Here is a 25,535-nt window from a genome sequence, read left to right on the forward strand (position 1 = left end):
TGAACATGCAGGAGGGTGAAAGGCGGGCAAGGAATAGAGTGAATTGGATCGATGTGGTATACCGGGGTTGACATGCTGTCAGTGGATTGAATCAGGGCATGTGAAGCGTCTGGGGTAAACCATGGAAAGTTGTGTGGGGCCTGGATGTGGAAAGGAAGCTGTGGTTTCGGGCATTATTGCATGACAGCTAAAGACTGAGTGTGAACGAATGGGGCCTTTGTTGTCTTTTCCTAGTGCTACCTCGCACACATGAGGGGGGAGGGGGATGGTATTCCATGTGTGGCGAGGTGGCGATGGGAATGAATAAAGGCAGACAGTGTGAATTGTGTGCATGGGCATATATGTATGTGTCTGTGTGTGTATATATATGTGTACATTGAGATGTATAGGTATGTATATTTGCATGTGTGGACGTGTATGTATATACATGTGTATGGGGGTGGGTTGGGCCATTTCTTTCATCTGTTTCCTTGCGCTACCTCGCAAACGCGGGAGACAGCAACAAAGCAAAATAAATAAATATATATATTTTTTTTTTTCAAACTATTCGCCATTTCCCGCATTAGCGAGGTAGCGTTAAGAACAGAGAACTGGGCCTTTGAGGGAATATCCTCACCTGGCCCCCTTCTCTGTTCCTTCTTTTGGAAAATTAAAAAAAATAATGAGAGGGGAAGATTTCCAGCCCCCCACTCCCTCCCCTTTTAGTCGCCTTCTACGACACGCAGGGAATACGTGGGAAGTATTCATATATATATATATATATATATATATATATATATATATATATATATATATATATATATATATATATATATATATATCATTATTATTTATTATACTCTGTCACTTTTTGCCTCGTGAGCGAGGTAGAGCAAGGAAACAGACAAAAGAATGGCCCAACCCACCCACAGACACATGTATATACATACACATCCACACACACACACATATACATACCTACACATTTCAACGTATACATATATATATACATACTCAGACATATACATATATACACATGTACATAATTCATACTTGCTGCTTTCATTCATTCCAGTTGCCACCCCACCACACATGGAATGACACCCCCTCCCCCTGCACGCGTGCGAGGTAGTGCCAGGAAAAGACAACAAAGGCCACATTCGTTCACACTCAGTCTCTAGCTGTCATGTATAATGCACTGAAATCACAGGTCCCTTTCCACATCCAGGCCCCACAAAACTTTCCATGGTTTACCCCAGACGCTTCATATGCCCAGGTTCAATCCATTGACAGCACGTCAACCCCTGTGTACCACATCATTCCTTGCATGCCTTTCCCCCTCTTGTATGTTCAGGCCCCGATCACTCAAAATCTTTTTCACGTCATCTTTCCTCCTCCAATTTGGTCTCTCCCACTTCTCATTCCCTCCACCTTTGACACATATATCCTCTTTGTCAATCTTTCCTCACTCATTCTCTCCATGTGACCAAACCATTTCAATACACCTTCTTCTGCTCTCTCAACCACACCTTTTTTATTACCACATATCTCTCTTACCCTTTCATTACTTACTCGATCAAACCACCTCACACCACATACCGTCATCAAACATTTCATTTCCAACACATCCACCCTCCTCTGCACAACCCTATCTATAGCCCTTACCTTGCAACCATATAACATTGTTGGAACCACTATTCCTTCAAACATACCCATTTTTGCTCTCTAAAATAATGTTCTCGCCTTCCACACATTCCTCAACACTTCAAGAACCTTCACCCCTCACCCACTTCCGCTTCCATCCACTTCCAGATATCTAAAACACTTCACTTCCTCCAGTTTTTCTCCATTCAAACTTACCTCCCTTGTCCCTCAACCCTACTGAACCTAATAACCTTGCTCTTATTCACATTTACTCTCAGCTTTCTTCTTTCATACACTTTACCAAACTCAGTCACCAGCTTCTGCAGTTTCTCACCTGAATCAGCCACGAGCGATGTATCATCAGTGAACAACAACTGACTCACTTCCCAAGCCCTTTCATCCACAACAGACTGCATACTTGCCCCTTTCTCCAAAACTTTTGCATTCACCTCCTTAACAACTCCATCCATAAACAAATTAAACAACCATAGAGACATCACACACCCCTACTGCAAACTGACATTCACTGGGAACCAATCACTTTCCTCTCTTCCTACTCGTACACATGCCTTACATCCTCGATAAAAACTTTTCACTGCTTCTAGCAACTTACCTCTCACACCATATACTCTTAATATCTTCCACAGAGCATCTCTATCAACTCTATCATATGCCTTCTCCAGATCCATAAATGCTACTTACAAATTCATTTGTTTTTCTAATTAATTCTCACATACATTCTTCAAAGCAAACACCTGATCCACACATGCTCTACCACTTCTGACACCACACTGCACTTCCCCAATCTGATGCTCTGTACATGCCTTCACCCTCTCAATCAATACCTTCCCATATAATTTCCCAGTAATACTCAACAAACTTATACTTCTGTAATTTGAACACTCACTCTTATCCCCTTTGCCTTTGTACAATGGCACTATGCAAGCATTCCGCCAATCCTCAGGCACCTCACCATGAATCATACATACATTAAATAACCTTACCAACCAGTCAACAATAGTCACCCCCTTTTTTAATAAATTCCACTGCAATACCATCCATTCTTTCATCTGTTTCCTTGCACTACCTCGCTAACGCAGGAGACAGCAATGAAGTAAAAAAAAAATATGTATATTTATATGGATATTTATATGGGTTACTGGACTATGCATGCTTGTGGCTACTCCACGAGTGAAAAATCACCTTCCGCGAGGTTGTACAAATTTGTCACATTCACAGAAAGGTGGTTCTGGAGTATTAAGAATAAATAAATTGACATAAATGTTAAAAGAAGATAAAAGGCCCCAGGTGTTTGTTGCTAACAGTTGATATAACACAGACATTTTTTTGGATACCTGTGTGCTTCCTTAGAAGTTAATGCCAAAAAGTGGATTAAATAAAATGTTTGCTTTGACAGAAGAAAGTTAAATATTTGCTGGAAAATTGTAGTCTAGTCAGGGCTGGGATCTCTTAATTTATGAACATTTTTTTTTTCAATCTGGATAAATAATGTATATAGTTAGCAAAGAAGGTATTGGATATGTGAAGATCATGGCTGTGAGTTGCCACCTCCTACCACATAATAAAACCATCTACTCAGGCTGCTGGACAGTACAGATTACTACTCTAGCTATGTACAAATTTTTGATGTTACTATTCTCAGATTGATTCATTTACCCATGTTGATGCCTGCTTATGTTTTGCAGTCTCAACAAGAAGTGTTGATGCTGAAGCACTCGCCAAGTACCTAATGATGATATGTTCAATTTGTGTGGCAGAAAAATTTTTGCTTTGTATATCCTGTTCCTAATCACCCATGGTCTGTATTCCATAGGTCAGATATTTTTGTGAATTCATAGATTGTAAAAACTTTTGATCTTTTGTTATTGTTTATACATGATGCTTTAACAATATGATATTAGTGTTTTGAGTTTTTATTTCATTTTGAAACCTAATGACATATATATAAGAAATTTTGTCTCAAAGAGTATGCATGTCCACTATTCCATTTTCAGCTAAAGAAAATTGGCGATACAATGATTAAATTTAAAGGAGCCCAATATAATGTAAGAGGGTTGTCAATAGTTATGAAGGAAATTACTAATGGACAAAAGATAGGATTTCTGGATGAGTAGATTTCAAGAAGGTGCCAGTGTCCAGGAGGTGTTGGGTAAAGAGTCTTGGGTGAGAAATACACAGATCAGAAGGACCTGTATGTGGAATTAATGAATCTAGAGAAGGAGTGTGACAGAGATGCTCTGTGGAGGGTAGTGCGAATACATGGTATGGGAGCAAACTAGCTAAAAACAGAGTTTTTATATAAGGATTAAGGCATGTGTGCACATACGAAGTTTTAGAAGGATGAGTGGTTTCAGGTAAAGGGGAGTTTTCTTCAGGGGTCAGTGATGTCACTGTGGTTATATTTGTTTTATAGGTAGGGTGGTGAAGGAAGTGATTGCAAGGGGCATGGGTACAGAAGCAGGTATGCAATCTGTTGGGGGTGAGGAAGTCCAGGGAGATGACTCAGTTGTCTGTTTGCTGATGACATGAAAACTGGAGGTATGTTTGAGTGAAAACTCCAAAAGCTGGTGTCATGAGTTTAGGGTAGTGTGTAAAAGTTGGGAGTAAAAGAATAAATGCAATCTTAATAGTTTAGCATTTAAGAGGAACAGGTTTTTGGAGTTTTATTTCAAATGGAGAGAATTTGGAGGTCCACTGGAGTGTTTTACATAACTGGGAGTGGATATGACAGCAAATGGACTCGTGGAAGCTGAAGTGACTCAGAGGTTGGGTGAAAGGGCAAAGGTCCTGAGTGCATTGGAGAATAAGTGGAAAGACAGGCCACTGTCTTTAAGGTAAAAGATAGGTATGTTTGATGGTTTAGTGGTCCCGTCAGTACTGTTTGGATGTGGGGATAGGCCCTAGATAAAAATATGAAGAAGAGGGTGGAAATGAAATGTTTGAGGATAATACATGTTGCGAGGAGGGCTGATTTAATAAGATATGGGAGGGTTAAAAAGAGGCGTTATAGTAAAACGATTATGTATGAGAGCTGAACTGGTGTGCTGAAATGGTTTAGTCATGTATACATGTCAAATGAAGAAAGCATGACTTAATAGGGTATACATGATAGAGGGAACAAGAAAAAGGGAGAGACCAAGGATGTGTGGAGTTAAGATGCTGTGAAAGTTCCAGGCCTGATCATGCAAAGGTATAGAGCAAACTGGAGCAATGTGGTATACAGGGGACGACATGTCAATGGGTTGAACCACGATATGCGAAACAACTAGGCAGAACCACAGAAAGGTCTGTGGGTCCTGGTTTCAGTGTAATATATATGTTAGCTGGTGTGGATGTGAAAAAATGCAGCAGTTCTTAATCTGTTCCTGGTGCTACCTCATTAATGTGAGAAACACAACTTGGAAAAAAAACTGATTGGTAAAACAAGAAATTAATGATTTTTGTCTTTATTAATTGCTGTTGCAACAAAAGTACACCTAATATTTACATCAGCTACACTAAATATGTTAAATAAAATATCAAAAGAGACTGGCAAAAGTAAGGTTATTTGTGTGCAGAACGACAGTGTTAGAATAAGATGTGGTAGTATGTGATCTGATTGACTGAGTTGACCAAAGTGTGCAGAAATAGTTTGGATACATGGAGAGATTAAGTGATGAAAAACGAAAGTCTGACAAAGAAGATCCATAAGGCACAGGACGGTAGAATAAGAGGTAGGGGAGGACCAAGAAAGAGATGGAAGAATGGACTGGAAGAGGCTTTGGGATGCCAGGGTCTGAGGATATAGGAGGGTGAGAAGTATGCACGGGATAATACGAACTGGAGCCATGTACTTGTGGGCAAGATGCTACCATTGGTCCAAACCAGAGCATATGAAGTGGTGTGGGAAATAACAGAACTGATCTGGGTCTGGATCTGGATGATGGGCTCTGGTTGCATACAATATAAGTGAGAGCTAAAGAGTGGATGTTAACTGATGAGGCCACTATTTCTTCTGTTCCTGGCACTATCTCATCATAGCAGGAAATGGCAAACAAGGTATGAAGAAAAATCCAAAGATGTAAATGTCAGTATTTTAAAATCTTATCCACATCATTAACAATATTTCCATGAGAGAGAGGGAGGCACAACTATGTTATTCTGCTTTAAAGGCTATACCACTCTTATGGTACATAAAGAGATGACAGGTGTCTCTATTCATTTACAGGAGGCAAGGTAGCATGGAAAAAGTAACTCATGTAACTGAGAGTCTGCCTTGTGCCAGCCTGTCAAGTTGAGAATGAGCATCCTATTTCTGCCAAATACCACCAACACATACATGTGGCTGTATACACTTGATTCACCCAAAATAAACAAGAATGGAATTAATAACAAAGATAAAAAGTAGAATTCAAAAAGTAATGACTCCTTTAATGATTCCTGCTCTACATTTGTATTTTGATGGCAGAAGCCAAATGGAAACAAGTGATGTCATATTGAATTCACAGAAGCCACACACTGTAAACTAGAATATACAATACACAATACTTCAAAAAGGAACAAAAACTCTTATGTAAGTTGGAGGCAACATCTACATATTCAAGCTTCAAGTATGTGGCTTTCATGATGATCTCTAGTAGAATTTTGTCTGATTCTGTGTATCACATTATCAACTTTCAAATATACATATCATAGTGCAGACTAATTATCAAATAAAATAATTTGTTACCTGCATAAATAATACATTTAATATTTGATGTTTGACAAATTTCTTATGCTGAGGTTCTTCGTTTTTCAGCCTCCCTCTGGAAATACTGGCGAACATGATGGGTTGCCACTCTCTGGAAAAAGGCATTCCGTGTTGCAGTCACCATGCCAGACCCAACACCTGACCGGTATTTTATGATCATTCCTTCATCCTCCTCATCTGGCTCTAAAAACTGTTGTAAGGGAATGAACTGTTCTACTTGCTCTGGAGTCAGACGGAAGAACTGCAATGCACCAGACATATCACCCCACAGCATTTTACGATAGTCCACTGGCCAATATTGCTGCAGTGGAATAAGAAGAAACAGGGCAAAAGTAGAATCACCATAGGACACACTCATGAACTGCTCCAACATTTTCCTGTACCACATGATCAGTGAGTTAAAACCTTCAGGAGGGCTATTTACATCCAGATTTGCATAACCCTTATTACGGAGAAGCTCAATGATACAGCCTTGAAGGTATGAGCTGATATTAGTATCAAGGAATATATCATTAGCAACTAAAAAGACTAATGACAGGTGCTGTATCCAAACAGTCACATTAGTGGTGTTGAGAGTTACTTTTCTGCGGTGCTTAAGGACAAGATATGCCATCTGTAAGCATCTTGTCACAGTGAGGAGATCCTCTGGGGAAGACTGGTCACTAGAATGCTGCTGCTGTGATTGGGGAGACTGCTGGGATGTCTTAAAGACATGCTTTATGGGATTCATTGGCCAATATTTGTCAAGAACTAGTGGAAACTCAGTCTGGCTTATTGTAATACCATTGATAATGAAAGGAACACCACTTTTTAGAACTGCACTAGCATTATATCCTTTTTTACTAACTAAGCAGCTTATAAGTTCACTTTCAATTGACTTTATAGACTTGCAGATGTTCTTTGTCAGCTGAACTGGTGAAAGGATTGGCTGAATTATAGCTGGAGATTTGAGAGGTTCATAATCAATGAGAGCAAGGTCACCTACTTGGGTGCTAATCTCAGTCAGATCTGAGGTAAACTCTGGAGCACATATTACAGATGATAACAATACTTTTATTAAACACTCATCTCCCTTATGAATACAGGACATCATGCACATAGCAGTTTTATGATATAACTTTCTTCTGCTGCAACCTTTTAGAGATGCCAGCTGCAGGACATTACATATAAAATGTGTTTCAATTCGAGTTAGCCACTGTGGGGACAACAATTGACATGAAAGGCACACTTTCTCTAAATATGATGATATCTCCTCAGAGTCTAAGAAAGCATGAGTTGAATGATCCTCTAGTGTTGGATGAAGAGTATGGAGAGATACAAGAAGATTACTAAATGGGAGAAGCACTGGATGAGGAGAAGATGGGCGAAGAAGAGGAATTACTTCACCTCCAAAAGTAACACAACCCAGGGAACCCAAATTGTTTGGGTCCCGATCAGTGCCTGAAGCAAAGTCACTAACAAATGATGAGTGACTTGAAAGATCACCAATTAGCCTTCTAAAAGCTAATGACCTTAGGAATGGTGCAATTGTGTTATTATGGAGGTTCAGGATCTTCACATAGGCCTCACTGCTATATGAGACTTGATCTTTCCATTTAACATAGTAAGCATCCAAGAAAATACAGCAACTACCAATAAGCCTCAAAGCAGAGAAGGTAGTCTCACTACTTTGTGTTAACTGAGTCAACCATTTTGCAAAGCATGTTTCTACTAAATGTGGGAAGTCACTCAGGTCATTCCATGCCAATTCTGGTGGTTTGAGGACTTCTGCCTTACCATCAGCACCTATAACTGTCCCCTGATTCAACTTCATTTTGTTCTCAAGAAGGGTATGTGTGGCAGCTACATTTACAGCTCGAGTTAAAGCATTGATTATATGTGATCCTACATCATAGTTAAACTTATTTTTGTCTGTTTCTTCATTGACTGACACCTTGTCTCTGTAAAACACTAACTGCTTTACCAACAATGGGTAGAAACTTGCAATGGCTTCCTGGGGTTTAGATAGTCCATAAGTAAGCAATACAGCCCAAATAGCATAAGCTTCCTGGCTCAACATCAAGGCTTCCTGGAGGGGCATGCTTAACTGACTGGGTTCAAGAGATACGTATGCCAAGATCTGACTCATAATTTGGTGACTGTTGACCAGGATAGCTGCCAGCTGACGGCCCTTGGCTGCTATTATCTGAGGACAGAGAGTATAATTAGCAACTTTATCCTGCTCTTTATAAAACTGGTTTTAACCCAGGCATTTCCAAACAAATATTTAATCTTGGCTTTAACATTTTACTGATTCTTCTTCAAGAGAATTTTACTTCCCTAAAAGCCTTTTAATAGACTTTTCAAGAAAGTTTAAACTTTTTAAACAAACTCAAAAATTTCTTTATACCTAAAAAATAAATCTCACCTGAAAGTCTTTACACAGTCTTTGACCTCAGCCTTGTTACAGAAACTTTGAGAAACTTTAACTGAAGCTCTCTGAAAAATCTGAACTGAAGTTCCTTTTACGAAGCTTATGATTATTACCTGAAAACATTTTCAAAAGAACTTTCAATAAACTATGAAACCTAACTAACCTCTTTAACATGTTCTTAAGTTACTCCACAATTTTATCACTAGAGCCCCATCAAACACCCTTCATTCAAACTTACTGTGAAAAAGTATGCACCTGGAAAGATTCATTTCTGAGCTGAGCTTGTGACAAGGATACCAATGCTATAAAATTTTTGCCACATTTTCACACACGAGCATTGACAATAAAAATATTATATATGACGCATCAATGGAATCAGATCATGTAATGCTCAAGTTTGACTATGTGTTTAATGAGGACACTGACAAAGCAAAGGTCAGACAAAACACAGAGGTTAGATATATTCATGGAAACAACTAACCTCAACAATTTCTATGATACCATAATTCAAGAAATTAAGTTCGGGAACCAGGACTTTGTTGTGAGAGGTTCTGTGAAACTTACAATAAGGGACTAGGAAGACAGGTACCTTTAACCTCAACTACTGAGGGAATGGTAAGAAATGGAAAGAATGGCTTAATAAAAGATATCAAAAATCAAAAGGTGCTTCAAGATGTGCAGTGACAAAGATACAGTTGACACTTCAGCCAGCAAACATTTGCAAGGTAAAAGAGAGCAAAGAACAAGTACATCAGTAAGAAAAGAGAAATAAAAAACTGAAAAGAATATTTTGGACAAGTCAGGAGAAAATCCAAAACTTTTCCAAACATTCATCAGGAGTTTGTTTTAAGTAAAAGAGCTGCTAATCAGGCTGAAGTAAGAACTGAAAAGGATAATGTAAGGATATTTGAGGAACTGGACAATAAGTTCAAAAGTGTGTACACAGCAAAAGATACCACAGTCCCAACATCAGTGACATGGAATAAATAGATTTTAGAAAACAGTGAGATATCTACAAATGACATTAACAAAATGCTAGTCTTGATCCATACAAGGTTCATGGTCCCTGTGAAATTTCACCATAAGTACAAAAGATGTGTGCAGATGTACAGGCCAAACCTCTTGAAATACTGTTCAAGATGCCTCTGGACTGAGACAAAGTGCTAAGAGAGTGGAAATGGACAAACATCATAATCATCTATGAGAAGTGAGACCAAGAAAAATGTAGAACTACACAAACCAGTCTCACTGACAAGTATGGTCTATAAGGTTTGGAAAATAAATAGGAGGCAATTGGATGACTTTCTACAATGAAGAAATTGCCAAAGACAATATAGTTTTAGGGAAAAGAGATTATGAGTAACAAACTTCTTAGATTTCCAAGAGTAAGCTCTAACTTAGACAAAAAGAGAGGCTGGAGGGATTGTTTATATCTAAACTCCCAGGAATCATTTGACACTACCAAATGGGAGTTTTTGATAAAGAAGCTGGATCACTAGGTAGGAATGAGGGAGAAACTACTTTAACAGATAAAAGACCATCTATATGGAAGGTAACAAAGGATGTATGTCAAGGGGAGCCATCTCAAGATGAGTCCAGGTCACCTACGAGTGCCACAAGGTTTTGTTCTGGGATGACTACTCTTTTTGATCTGTATAATGACTTGCCTATTTGTTTTCAAATGATGTACAAGTTATAAGGGAAGTGAACAACTTGTAGGACTGCATTACCTTGCAAAGGGACTTTAACATACTCCAAAGATGGTCTGATACATAGCTGATGAAGTTCAAACCAAGTAAATGTTAAGTACTGAGGATGGGTCAAAATAAAAGAAGGCCTCAATATGATTACCATCCAAGAAGAGACAAGCTGCAGGAATCTATGTGTAAGAAAGACTTGGGAGTTGACTTTATCCCTAACCTACTGCCAGAGTTCTACCTTAAGAGACCAATTGTCTATCTATCTACCTATTCATCTGTGTCCCTGATGCTTGTGCCCTCCAGGAACCCCTTCTAAAGGGTGGCTGTTCACATCATATATAAGGCTAAAACTATATCAGAAATATTCTTTATCTGTTTGAATCCCTTTTATGGACTTGAAAAACAGTGTTGATAAAAACTGGTCCAACTGCACACTCTATGAAAACCTGGCCTTTCATCTCTAATGTGTATTTTTATCATAGTCGAGCTGGTGATTGCCCTAAGCTTTTTCTTGACAGGGTTGGTGGAAATTTTCAACTCCAACCCATACCTTTTTCCCACACTAGATACCATTCATACATGTTGAAATTCATAACACTTCCAAAATACTGGAGATGACCTTGACTGGCAGAGTTACTGTCAGGCAAACATGCCTGATGACTCAACTCAATGACCATGAAAGGGCTGTTTTGATAGGGCATCTCTGTCTTGTGCAGAACACGATTTAAAGGCAGAAAAGGTCTTTCTCAGGGGAGAACATATGGAGCAGCAACATCCTCTCCATACATGACAGAAAAGAGGAAAATATATGAGGCAGCAAAGTCCTTTCCACCCAAGACCTCTTTTCATTATTCGGTAAAGCCAAGTTAAAACATTTTGTGTGGTGTTGAAACTTATATTTTCCACAATATGATGTACTTACATGTAATTCCCTTCATAAGGTACATACAGGTTTTGGATTTAAAGCGATTTCCTTGTTCTTTCAATGTTTAGCTCTTCCCATTTCTCTCCATATTACTAAGCTGTCACTTTCCACAGTGTTTTCTAAGCATAATTCAACAGCAAGACAAGTGGTGAGTGCAACATACTAGCCCAGCTATATCAGCAAAGTCTCGTTGCTATGACTCATTTTTCTATACCTGAGTCAGAGTTTACTATGACTTCTTGTACATAGATCACATATGTGGATGTCTGTTTTTTACATTAACGCAACAGCCATGAGTTAAAATAGTAGTTGGGTGATTACAAAGGCTGTATTTACTTGAACAATCTCAAGAATCCAGGTAGAGAGTTAATGAAGGTAGACAGACAGGTATAATAGAAAAACAGTTTCTCTGGAAAGTTTCAAATTCCGCATGTATGTGATCAAGTTCAAAGCTTGTCCAGAACTGACAGTATATAATTCAGAAAATGGGTAAACCAATGAAGTCGATGCACGAAAAAGGCACTTAACCCATCTGGATGTATATTTCACTTAAAGACCTCTGGATGCTTAAAGAATAGTAAAACACAAACTTATCACAAACAAACATAGAAAACACTACTTCATAAGCAATGTTAAGCATGTGACAAATATAAAATGACCTGCATCTTACCCTCAGCAAACATAAAGCATGTCTTAAAGGTACGCCATAAACAGATCTCATGGAGTCCACACTCTCTCCTGTTAGCAGAGGTGAAAGATTGTGTGGAAGGAAATTTTCCACAATAGTTGAGATGAGGTGTGGGGTATGAGTTAATGTCCAAGCAGCTGTGAGGGAATGGCGCACCATACGCTGTAAGATTCCCAGGATATTTATTACTGTTTGTGGACTTGGCTTGATGGTCTCTAGAAGGTACCTGCAAGAATTACATTCACAGGTAAAGGCTCCAAAATTCCTTTATATCTTTAGAGAAAATTAGCTACTTATTCCATATGACAAATATCCAAGTCAATATGTTAAAAAAGAATGGGCATCACAGATGAAACTTTCTAAGTTTATTCTTTGTAATAAGGGATGTGGTAAAGCAGTGTAATACACTGATAACCCTACAAAGCCAAGATTGAAAATGAGAGGAATTTGTAAAGATTTACCTGCCATAACAAAAAAGGTCATTCTGCCAGGTCCATGCTTGGTGAGATATACAAGTATGGTTTATAATAACAAAATGATCACCCTCTATGTTCCAGGATGGGTAAGAGGAAAGCTGGTCAGGCAGTACTAGCCATTATATAATGGTAACTGTGCAGGACCCTGGATGGGTGAAAGGTAATTAATTGGACAGTACTAGCTGATTAAGACATGTGTAGGTAAGGAAGTTCTGTACCAGCCATGATATGGCACTCATCCAAATTGGCTCAAGCAGTGATAGGGGAATTAGCTATTCACCAGAGGCAGCAGTAATATGTTAAATATCCTACTGGACCCAGGCCATGTGACAGGAATATTAGTGAGGCACTTAAAATGTTAGTCAATATTCAGGGCTCTAGCTAGATGTGGGAAATTGTTATCTTAGTACTGGACCTAAAAGGCAAGCCAACAAGCATGTCCCTACATAGATGCTGTAGCCTTAAATAAAGTAAAAAGTAAAATAAAAAGATATTGTTATTATGATTAAATAACACTAGACTTTTATTGTGATCTTGCACAATATGAGTATGGCGAGGATCTCTTACAGAGAAAGGGCTCTGAACAACATAGTACATTTTTCAGTCCACTGACCTCTTGCTCGCAGTGATATCACTTGCAGGCACAGTCTGCTAACATCTCTTACAGCTTTAGTGCTGATTCAAAAGTGAACAATATACTACTGTGCTTTGAATGGACCTGAGAAATAAAGCTGAGATCACATCCTTCCAAGATGAAAATGTACAAAGGAGGGTAAATATGTTGGAAATTAAATGCCTGAGGAGAATGTGTGGTATGACAAGGGTCGAGAAAGAAATTAGAGGGTATAAGGGAGGTGTCTTAATAAAAAGAGTATGGTTGAGTGAGGTGAAGACAGTGTAATGAAATGGTTTGGACAAATGGAAGAAGATTAGTGAGGAAAGGATGACAAAGAAGGTATATGTATCAAAGTAAAGGGGACAAGGAGAAAGGGGAGGCCAAAATGGAGATGGAAGGATGTAGTGGGAAAGGTTTTGACTGATTGGGGCTTGAACATGCAAGAGGGTGCGAGGTATGCAAAAAATGAAGTGAACTGAAATGATGTGGTATACCAGGGTCGACATGCTGTCAATGGACTGAACCATGGCATGTGAAATGTCTGGGGTAAACCAAGGAAAGGTCTATGGGGCCTGGAGGTGGATAGGGAGCTGTGGTTTTGATGCATCACACATGACAGCTAGAGACTGAGTGTGAATGAATGTGGCCTTTTTTTGTCTTTTCCTGGAACTAACTTGCTGACATGAGGGGGTGGCAATGCTATTCCCAATCTGATGCTCCATACATGCCTTCACCCTCTCAATCAATATCCTCTCATAAAATTTTCCAGGAATACTCAACAAACTTATGCCTCTGTAGTTTGAACACTCACCTTTATCCCTTTTGTCTTTGTAAATTGGCAATATGCATGAATTCTGCCAATCCTTAGGCACTTCACCATGATCCATATACTCTGAATGTCTTTGCCAACCAATCAACAACACAGTCACTCCCTTTCTTAACAATTTCTACTGCAATACCATCCAAGACCACTACCTTGCCGGACTTATGATATAATTATGATATGAATTATGTGAATCATGAAATTATATGAATGAATTATGATATATTATGATATTTTTTTTTTTTTTTTTTATACTTTGTCGCTGTCTCCCGCATTTGCGAGGTAGCGCAAGGAAACAGACGAAAGAAATGGCCCAACCCCCCCCCCACACACATGTATATACATACGTCCACACATGCAAATATACATACCTACACAGCTTTCCATGGTTTACCCCAGACGCTTCACATGCCTTGATTCAATCCACTGACAGCATGTCAGCCCCGGTATACCACATCGCTCCAATTCACTCTATTCCTTGCCCTCCTTTCACCCTCCTGCATGTTCAGGTCCCGATCACACAAAATCTTTTTCACTCCATCTTTCCACCTCCAATTTGGTCTCCCTCTTCTCCTCGTTCCCTCCACCTCCGACACATATATCCTCTTGGTCAATCTTTCCTCACTCATCCTCTCCATGTGCCCAAACCACTTCAAAACACCCTCTTCTGCTCTCTCAACCACGCTCTTTTTATTTCCACACATCTCTCTTACCCTTACGTTACTCACTCGATCAAACCACCTCACACCACACATTTTCCTCAAACATCTCATTTCCAGCACATCCATCCTCCTGCGCACAACTCTATCCATAGCCCACGCCTCGCAACCATACAACATTGTTGGAACCACTATTCCTTCAAACATACCCATTTTTGCTTTCCGAGATAATGTTCTCGACTTCCACACATTCTTCAAGGCCCCCAGAATTTTCGCCCCCTCCCCCACCCTATGATCCACTTCCGCTTCCATGGTTCCATCCGCTGCCAGATCCACTCCCAGATATCTAAAACACTTCACTTCCACCAGTTTTTCTCCATTCAAACTCACCTCCCAATTGACTTGACCCTCAACCCTACTGTACCTAATAACCTTGCTCTTATTCACATTTACTCTTAACTTTCTTCTTCCACACACTTTACCAAACTCAGTCACCAGCTTCTGCAGTTTCTCACATGAATCAGCCACCAGCAAATTTCAGCATATTTCAGGGTTTGTTTCATACATGCTCACCATTTCCCAAAAGAGTGCAGTAATGTCAAGAAAGAGATGACTGAACCTTAGAGGAAAAAATTTTCCGAATATGTAGACAATTCAAATGTTAAGTAAAAAATTTCTGAAGAGAGCTGTGTGAAAGAGGAAATATGAAAAATGCCATTATTCATATAATTATACAGATCACAAGTTGAATGCTTTCAAACAAACAGGAAAAAGAAGATGGGTATGGATTCCACTTGCTTTAAATATTTTTTCTTACAATTTTCTAAACATGCATGTGATTTAATTCTCATTCATGCATTAGATAAAAATCTTCAGAGAAGTGTGTAGAAATGACATTTAAATATGAAAACTGCAATTTTATTTTATTCTTTTAATATACTTTGTCGCTGTCTCCCACGTTAGCGAGGTAGTGCAAGGAAACAGACGAAAGAATGGCCCAATCCACCTACATACACATGTATGTACATACACATCCACACAAGCACATATACATACCTATACATCTCAACATATACATATATATACACACACATATATACATATATACATATGTACATAATTCATAGTCTGCCCTTGTTCATTCCCGTCGCCACCCCGCCACACATGAAATGACAACCCCTTCCCCCTGCATGTGCGTGAGGTACTGCTAGGAAAAAACAAAGGCCACATTCATTCACACTCAGTCTCTAGCTGTCATGTATAATGCACCGAAACCACAGCTCCCTTTCCACATCCAGGCCCCACAAAACTTTCCATGGTTTACCCCAGACACTTCACATGCCCAGGTTCAATCCATAGACAGCACGTCAACCCTGGTATACCACACCATTCCAATTCACTCTATTCCTTGCATGCCTTTCACCCTCCTGCATGTTCAGGCTCCGATCACTCAAAATCTTTTTCACTCGATCTTTCCACCTCCAATTTGGTCTCCCACTTCTCCTCATTCCCTCCACATCTGACACATATATCCTCTTTGTCAACCTTTCTTCACTCATTCTCTCCATGTAACAAAACCATTTCAAAACACCCTCTTCTGCTCTCTCAACCACACTCTTTTTATTACCACACATCTCTCTTACCCTTTCATTACTTACTTGATCAAACCACCTCACACCACAGATTGTCCTCAAACATCTCATTTCCAGCACATCCAACCTCCTCCGCACAACTATATCTATAGCCCATGCCTCGCAACCATATAACATTGTTGGAACCACTATTCCTTCAAACATACCCATTTTTGCTTTCCAAGATAACGTTCTACACTTCCACACATTTTTCAATGCTCCCAAAACTTTTGCTCCCTCCCCCACCCTATGATTCACTTCTGCTTCCATGGTTCCATCCGCTGCCAAATCCATTCCCAGATATCTAAAATATTTCACTTCCTCCAGTTTTTCTCCATTCAAACTTACCTCCCAATTGACTTGTCCCTCAACCCTACTGTACCTAATAACCTTGCTCTTATTCACATTTACTCTCAGCTTTCTTCTTTCACACACTTTACCAAACTCAGTCACCAGCTTCTGCAGTTTCTCACCCAAATCAGCCACCAGCGCTGTATCATTAGCGAACAACAACTGACTCACTTCCCAAGCTCTCTCATCCACAACAGACTGCATACTTGCCCCTTTCCAAAGCTCTTGCATTCACCTCCCTAACAACCCCATCCATAAACAAATTAAACAACCATGGAGACATCACGCATCCCTGCTGCAAACCAACATTCACTGAGAACCAATCACTTTCCTCTCTTCCTACACGTACACATGCCTTATATCTTCAATAAAAACTTTTCATTGCTTCTAACAACATGCCTCACACACTGTATATTCTTAATACCTTCCACAGAGCATCTCTATCAACTCTATCATATGCCTTCTCCAGATTCATAAATGCTACATACAAATCCATTTGCTTTTCTAAGTATTTCTCACAAAACACTCACAATTTACCACATTATATTATCAATGGTGAGTTGAATGTTTTCAAATAAAGGTGGGTGGGAGCTATTTGTGAATTTCGTCTTCTTTAGCTATTTTCTCCTATTTTTTTCTTAACATGTAGATTATTATCAATTCATATATTACCCAAGAACCTTCTCAAAAGAACTATGAAGAAAAAATACATGAAAAATTAAAATTACAGTATCATTTCATTAACTGTATGCTGAATGTTTTGAAACACAACTGCTACCATTCAGGAAGATGTAAGACTTTCATCAATTTCACCTATCATCTCCTTTTTTTAATACGTGAATAACTACAAATTAAAGCATTGGTTAAGAAACTTTTGAAAAAACTATGTACAAAAAAATATAAGGTGAATGCCATGAACTGAAGTCGATTGTGAGTGTTCATCTAAAACATGGCAAATCTATCTCTACCATTAATCTTTTTCCATTATTCATCTGAATATGTAAATAATAAAAAATCTTTCTTCACTGTATGTACATATTGTATATGCTTAACATATCTCAGTGATCAGTGTCTTTCTGCACTAAAACATGATTCACCCTAACAATCCATATCAATGGTCACAGTAACTATGTATTCAGCCATGGATACACTCTTTAACAGTTACCAGTCATGTATACTGAATCTGAAAGCTATTGAGCTACACAGTAGATTATCAGTGATAATAAACACAAATCTTTAAGCAATGAAATACCAAGATCTCTGTTTTATTTACCTAAGTCTGAGATGTGTGTCCATTCTAACTAAAGCTCGGATTATATCCAACTTCATCACTTCAAAGTCTTTCAATTCCTGCTCCTCTTGGTCCAGTTCTTGCCGTGTCTGCAAAGTGAAAGCAAGGCCATATCTATATGTTGCATCACAAGGGAGTGTGCAGTGTGCTGAAGACTTCAGGAACTAAGGAAAAATTTTCTGAAAGAACATGTGGCATTCATCAAATATAGACAAGGAATGAGTGACTGGATAGCTGAAGTTCACAGCTGTAGGTGAGATAAGATATCTATGGTCATTGTGGCTTCATGTTGTCTGTTGTTTTTGGTGTGGAAAGACTATGGCAGGTGGTATGAGGAGAAACTACTTAAACAAAGCTTTTGCAGATATTTTGTAAGTAAACAAAACAATAACATTTGCAGGATGCTGTAAAACATAAGATAACTAAATTACACTGACAATGCAAGATTATATCTTAAGGCATCCCAATAGTCAACTAGTAATAACATGGCATGAAGGACATATTCACTTGTCTAAAGAATCTTCACCTACGCAGGCATCTCAAAACTTATTTTGCAAAATATAAACAACCTTATTAGACATGCTTCTAAAGTTTAGTTATTCATCCTATTGTTTTTATAGCCAAAGCCAACAATATTAACTCAATGCTGTTAGACATAATCAAATTTAAATGTTTAGTTTGAACATGATTTAAATAAATGAGAGACAACCTTACAATCAGTAATCCTGAGAATGGTGTAACCAAATACCTTTTCACTGGCATGAATATCACTGGATATGCCAGGTTCTACACCAGATGGAACCCAAGGCTGTGCCATAGCCAAACATAGCTCATCAGGCTCACTGCATATGAGATAATATAAACCTCGCACAGCCTCGCCGTATACTAGGAGAGATGAGTCATCCAAGGCAAACCGCAACAAAATAACAGCTCCTGCTTCCACCTGTTGTCCACCACGAGAAAAACAAACATTTACATTCACTGTTCAACAACATAAAAGTTTCTTGCTTTAACCCTTAGGATAGAATTAATTTTCAGCTGAATTCCTGAGGGCTGTGAATGCTCTGGTAAAATATGAAAATGGTAATCAGTCATCTTTAACTACTTTTTTATCAAAGAAAAACCAATAAGGTAACCACTTAAATTTTCCAAAGTATGAATAGAAAGATGGTGGAGTCAGTGAGTGCAGTGAGCAATAAGAATTGTAATGTTGATTTCTTAACATTTCAGAGCATTTCACGGGACCCTTTACTAAAAATAGATGTACTTACTGGAATTCTCTTATTGAGTTGAAGTACCAACAGTTCAAAGGAGGCCTCTAAGGTAATAGATTCATGAAAGTTTCTAACATTTCAGATGACACCATACTGCTTGTGGGGATGTAATGTTTGTCATGTTTCACAAAAACTCTTTATGAGTGGTTACATTACTCTTAAGTTATAAGTGAATAACGCCAAGTACAGAAATACAAACAATATTCATGAGAATATTCTTGTTTCTATGGTAGGGTATCACTATTATCAGTAATCTAACCATTGTATAAACAAATAAAACGACCACAAAAAATTCATCTTACTTACTATAAGCTGTATAACAGGAGGACTAACAACCAGGTCATAAAAGCCTTCCTTGGCATTTCTAAGAATGTTGGCCAAAGTACGCAGGCCCAAATGGCGTTGCTGTAGCACTTGTGATCGAATGAAGATGAAGAGCTCATCAAGAGTGTAACCCGGACGACCTGTAAACAGGAACATCACAATATTCTCACTGCCGTGGTATACACAATATTCTCCTATAAAGGGGTAGATAATTTTCATAAAAACTGAGTCTATTAGATGACAGCAGAGCCAGATCCAAGGAGCTGTAGATGAATGAAGACTAAGTCATGGCCTGAAGATGACCTAAAACATAGAACGGATCCTGGAGTTGGTCAAAGCCATAGCGATGATCCTGGAGAACTCATCAAATCAGGGTCCCAGAGAAGTCCTAGTCCATAGCCAGAATCCTGAAAATTATCCTGACAGTGTTAGTAGCCTATAGACAATCCACAACACAGCCAGGATTCAGAAGAAAGCCTATACCATTGAGAGAGTTCTGAAAATGAGCCAAGTCATGGCCAGGGTCCTAGAGATGGTTCATACCACTGCCAGGGTTTAGAAGATGATCTATATATCACCCAGAGTAATGCAGAGGTTCCATACTATAAAAAGGATCTTGGGGATGATCTGGGTCATGGAATGATCCTGAATACAGGACATAGAGATGGTCTCAAACATAGTCAGGATACTAGAGATGGTCCAAGACATGACCAGAGCCCTAGATTTAGCTTAACAATAACCAATAGTCCCATCTACTTTTTGAAACAGGGTTTTTGTAACCCATGTGTAGCAAAGACAGGAGTATGGACAGAAATGACTGGGGTGCGTGCTTCACACTGTACCCATCAATCCTGATTCTTGGACTTTCTTTCACATCTGCATGTGAAACTTGCCCATGGGAATATTTTGCCATATTGAAATGCATGTGCATTACATGCTATCAGAGTCTGGTCCCCTGCTCTGTTTGTCAAAAACTGACATAACCCCACAAAATAATGCAGTGCACAGAATATGGAATAACAAATGACACAATGGTAAAATTCGAAATATTCCATTGCATGCATACCCAAATAGAAATTTATTTCTTTACATGAATCAAAATATTTTGGTATGATTCGCACATGATGTGAGAGTTTTGTGTGAATTGGAACAATGACAACAGCTTTCTAAGCTATAATAACTAGTCATCTCCTATCTCAAGAAATAAAACAGCAATTCCAGTCATTCCTGACACTTTACCACACTTCATTTTGCTCAAGATTACCATTACCTCCTCTCTTAAACAATCTCTCCTACCATGACTCTCTCACTCTTCATCAGAAACACACCAGTTTTGCCTCACTATCATTTAACAAAGCAATTCTCCAGAGTACTGATTTCATCTCCTCTATGCATCTTTGTCTGTTTCGACTTCCCCTTTTCTTCTCATTGCCAACCTTATTTGCTCTATTGTTATCCATAACATTTACATTCTTTCACAAAAACATTTTATTCTTGCTGAAGTTCATGAATATTTTTTCTTCAAATCTCTCATTTGTCCTCATTTTCAGTCTCATTTTGATTAAGTAATGAAAGGGTAAGAAAGATGTGTGGTAATAAAAAGTGTGGTTGATAGAGCAAACGAGAGTGTGTTGAAATGGTGTTGAAATATATATGTGTGTGTATATGAGTGGATGAGTCTTTCTGTGGCAGACAGAAATATGGATGAGGAAAGATACTGGTGAAGCATCAGAAAAATGATAACATAAATGTCAAAAAATACAAAGACATACACTTCTAACATACCTGGCTCCTCCCCGTGGTGATGCAAGGCTTCCCGGTACGATAAATCTGAGTTGTATGGTAGAATGTTACCCTCAAAGTCAAATCTGGCGATGAAACCCTCATTGTTCTTAAGGGGTCTAGGCTTGGGCATGTTGGTCATCCACTGTAGCTTTTCCATATCTACCTGAGAATATTTTATGTCAAGTGAGCACAATCTACCTGGTTTTGTCATTTTCTTTACAATGAAAGTAATACAGAAAGAAACCTTTTTTAAATCCTTCCTAGTAGCATACTGTCTACAGACTTTCTGAAAAGGGACACTTTTGAGGAGGGGGTCTATCTAGATAGATAGCCTCTATATTTTGTTGCTTGAGAGGGTAGCTATCTTTTGTTTAAGGATACAGTCACGAAGAAAAGTCCATATCAAGGCTGGGCCTTAAAAGAAATATAGGGAGGTTAAAGAAAGGGAAGAAGAAAAGACTGGGAAAAATACTTCTGAATTTTAGAGGAAGTAAAAACCCTGTCTTTCAAAAAGTGCCAGGTCATAGTTGCTGAGAAAGCCATGAGCGGGTAAAGAATTCCAAAGCTTCGAGAAGTAAGAGAAAAAACAGTAATTGTCTTAAGCAGCAGCTTGTTTAGTACAAGCAGCCAGCTCCCAGGAGCAAATACCTGAGTAATACCTATAAAAGAGGGAAAGTGAACTAAAATTGTGGCACTAGGTACCTTCTTTTAAGGCTACAGTAACAAATACAAGTTCACATCAAGACTGGGACTAAATGAAATAAAGAGAATTATGAAAGAGAAAGGGAAAAGACAAGGGAAAGTACTTATGAACTTTGGTGAAAACGAAAAACCTGATTTTTAAAATATGCAAGGTCATAGTTATTGGGAAAGACATGAGAAAGTAGTGAGTTGCAAAGCTTCGATGTGTAGGGAAAGAAGCAGTTATTAAAATGGCCCATTCCAGAATTGCCAATGGCCACACAGTAATCATGTGATGCAGCAGCTTGAGTATTGCATGGTCTAGCTAGTGATGGGAGCACACAAGCAACTAGCTCTTGGGAGCAGAAACCACAATAGTACCTATAGAAGATAAACAATAAACCAACACTGCAGAATAGGGCAAGAGGGTCAAGTTTGGAAGTACACCTAGGGGCCATAAGTTTGATGGACTCCATCATGATTGCCTATGACAATTTTTAGGCTTAGTGGCAAGACTAGCAGGGAGTGCTCACCACACATCTTGCTTTGATAAGTAAGACTATTCCTCTCAGCTGTCACTTGCATTACATAATTATCTATTCTTGGTTCATCTGGGAATGAGTTCAACCAGGTCAAGTACACAGAGTATGCACATATGAGAGCTGAAGAGGATGTGCTGAAATGGTTTTGACAGGCACACAGAATGAGTGAGGTGAGGAAGACAAGGAGGGTATACACATCAGAAGTGGAAGAAATAAGGAAAAGGGGAACCATGGAGGACATGAAAGGATGGAGTAAAAGATGCTTTGAAGGTTTGGGGCCTGAACATGTATTAGGAGTTTGAGAAGTGCAATAGGCTGAACCAGGAAACACAAAGTCCAGGAAAACCACAGACAGGTCTGTAAGGCAGATAGGGGGCTAGAAAATGGATGTAAACGAATGAAGCCATTTCTTTGTCTACTCTTCATGATACCTCATTAGTTTGAAAATGTGCAAAAAAAAAAAAAAAATTTTACTTATATTCACATACAATCACCTCAACCACTTTCTATGTAAGGGTTCTTGAGTTACCCAGGACATGTTTCTAAAGGCTCCAGCAGCCTTAGACTCTTGCACTACTTCTGGTGGCAAGGAAATATAAATTCCTTCGGAGTAAGAAGCTTTTTAATGACATTGTACTCCCAGTGATACTGCCTTGCTAAAGGTGATTTTTCACTCAAGCGTAACTTTTTGCAGGCTGAGTTCATGTCAATCATCAATCAAAAATCATGCACAAAGATAGAGTCATATTCAACTTTGCACATTTGTAAAGTGTGGCTTTTCTGTGCTTGCATCTATAAATTCTAATAAGCTATAAATGTCAAAAAATTATTCTCATGTGGTTCAAATCAAATATCACAAAATTATTGATATACATAATACAAATATTCAACAATAGCTAATGAAAACTGTAAATCACTTCAAATAATTAAAGATGAGAAATCAGCTCTCAGCATACCTGAAAATTAGACATATTCTTCAACATTTGCCCGTCATATCAAAACTATTTCTCTGTGACATAAAAGAAGTTTACTACCTACTAATCATACTATTCCCTATACTGTATTCAAAATAAAACTTACCTTGTCCATGTGAAGCCATTTGCGAGCTTCTGCTGGAGGTATTGGCAACTCTGACTCTGGAATTTGTCCATCATCAAGTACTTCATTCATCTTCACATCAGTGGTGAATCTTACCCTACAAGTTTCATTTTTTGAATCCTCACACTTCACAGTCGTGGATTTAGCATCTTCTCTTTCATTATCAACAGTAAGGTTTGAATAGTCAGATGGTCCTGAGTCATCTATACTCGATATACCATTGTCAGAACTTTCCTTTTTCTTACGTAGAGACTGCAAGAAGGTGATCTGCTCCTGAGTAAGGTTAGCAAGAAGTTCTTCCCTCTCCTTCATTCGTTCTGTGTGGCTTAAACTTGAAAGCCTACTGATGTTTTCTTGATGTATCTCATCTGCCTCAAGTTTGTTCTCGGGGTTTCTACCCCCCTTGACGATGTAGCTGTGTGTACCTTAGGTAATAATTAATGATACAGTGTTCAAAATTGGAGTCTTACAACAGAATAACACTGCATTTTTGTGAAATAAATAATTCATAACTGATTCATTCACTGTTACGTGAGGAATTGCCAAATAAAATAATGAAAATGTAGGTTGAAATGAAGGCTACCAAACTGCAAAATATGTTGAAGAAACAAAAGATCCACACAATATCATTGGGTATTCAACATTGTAAATGCAAAGAATGTCTCAATAAAATATCTGCTGAAGATCATTCACATGCTATCATTTGGTGAGAGTGAACAAATATAACACGACAGATTTTTTTTCTTTTTTGATAGCACCTTGTGTTGGTGTTGTAAAAAGTTGTAAATTTGGAAGATGAAAGCCTTGATTCTACCTGGAAGAAACTTAACAAACATCCACCAATTAATGCTTCAAAACTCAGTCTATATGATGAGACCACGTAATAAGTGGTGACAACCAATAGGAATGACAATCCAGGTGCCACCTTAACTACGATCAAATGGACACTAATTTTCCTTGCTTCTGTTGATGTTTCAACTTTCTATTCTAATGTAGTGTTCAATTTCAAAATATTACTTTTAATTTTTTTCTTTCTTTCACATAGGTGACATGGCACCAGCAAAAACATGCGCTAATAAGAGCAATCTTATCAGATGAAAGATATAATGAAGAATATAAAAAATACAAGAGAAATTACGCTGAGTTTCTCAGGTGTTTGTAGTATTCTATTCTTAAAGGGGAACAGGTTATCAGAAGAGTGAAAGATGAAATAAAACAATTTCAAAGCTTCATTGTTCAAGGAAATGAATTACCAATACACAACACTAAGAAAATAAATACACATCAAAATGACCAGTAAAGATTAAACAACCACCTTTCCAACTCAGACTTAAACACCACCCCACAAATGTTATGTGTGGTCACTGAGCAAACTACACTATACAACTGTGATTCACTCTCTATTGCCTCTAGTGGGATTCTGAGTTCTCTAGAGATGAAGAACATGTAGGTATGAGAACTTGATGTATAATTCTACACAAGAAGGGTGAGTCAAGAGTTATGCTGGGTGCAAGATTCAAATCTTAACAAAGTGCCAATCCATGCAAACTGCAGTCACCTACCTTATACATCAACTGCCACAGAACACAGTTGAATGGTCAAAGAATGCTATGAAGTTTGTAGACTTAGAGGAAGTGGGGTAGGTGTAGAATGCAATGCTTTGATGTAAATGTCTTACATGCCTTTCTCCAAGCTTTATGAAAAGTACAACTAAACTGTAACTGGCAAAGTTTTCCTCAATTCAACTTAAAATCTTAAGCACAGTAACCCATAATCAGTGAATACCCATGATGTACTTAAAGCATAAATTACAGGTAGCATCTGACTCATGAATTTGGTGGCATTAAACATAAGAACAAAGCAGTTTATGTTTTCAAAACAATTA

The 25,535-nt window shown here is 38.4% G+C and overlaps 1 protein-coding gene across 2 annotated transcripts in view; it reads right to left on the reverse strand.

The window, feature by feature from the left end:
• Positions 1 to 5,074: 5,074 nt before the first annotated feature.
• LOC139751214 (RNA polymerase II-associated protein 1) overlaps positions 5,075 to 25,535 on the reverse strand; it is a 37,335-nt gene continuing 16,874 nt past the window's right edge. For both annotated transcript variants that reach the window (XM_071666399.1, XM_071666400.1), the window contains exons 6-12: positions 23,633 to 24,075; positions 21,330 to 21,492; positions 19,527 to 19,684; positions 18,695 to 18,889; positions 17,929 to 18,035; positions 12,082 to 12,325; positions 5,075 to 8,558 (exon numbers count right to left, since the gene is read on the reverse strand). In XM_071666399.1, the coding sequence (XP_071522500.1) occupies positions 6,396 to 8,558; positions 12,082 to 12,325; positions 17,929 to 18,035; positions 18,695 to 18,889; positions 19,527 to 19,684; positions 21,330 to 21,492; positions 23,633 to 24,075 (3,473 nt within the window). In that variant the 3' untranslated portion in view covers positions 5,075 to 6,395. The remainder of the gene's footprint in view (positions 8,559 to 12,081; positions 12,326 to 17,928; positions 18,036 to 18,694; positions 18,890 to 19,526; positions 19,685 to 21,329; positions 21,493 to 23,632; positions 24,076 to 25,535) is intronic.

The sequence above is a fragment of the Panulirus ornatus genome, chromosome 11, assembly GCF_036320965.1.
Source record: "Panulirus ornatus isolate Po-2019 chromosome 11, ASM3632096v1, whole genome shotgun sequence".
Lineage (NCBI taxonomy): Eukaryota > Metazoa > Arthropoda > Malacostraca > Decapoda > Palinuridae > Panulirus > Panulirus ornatus.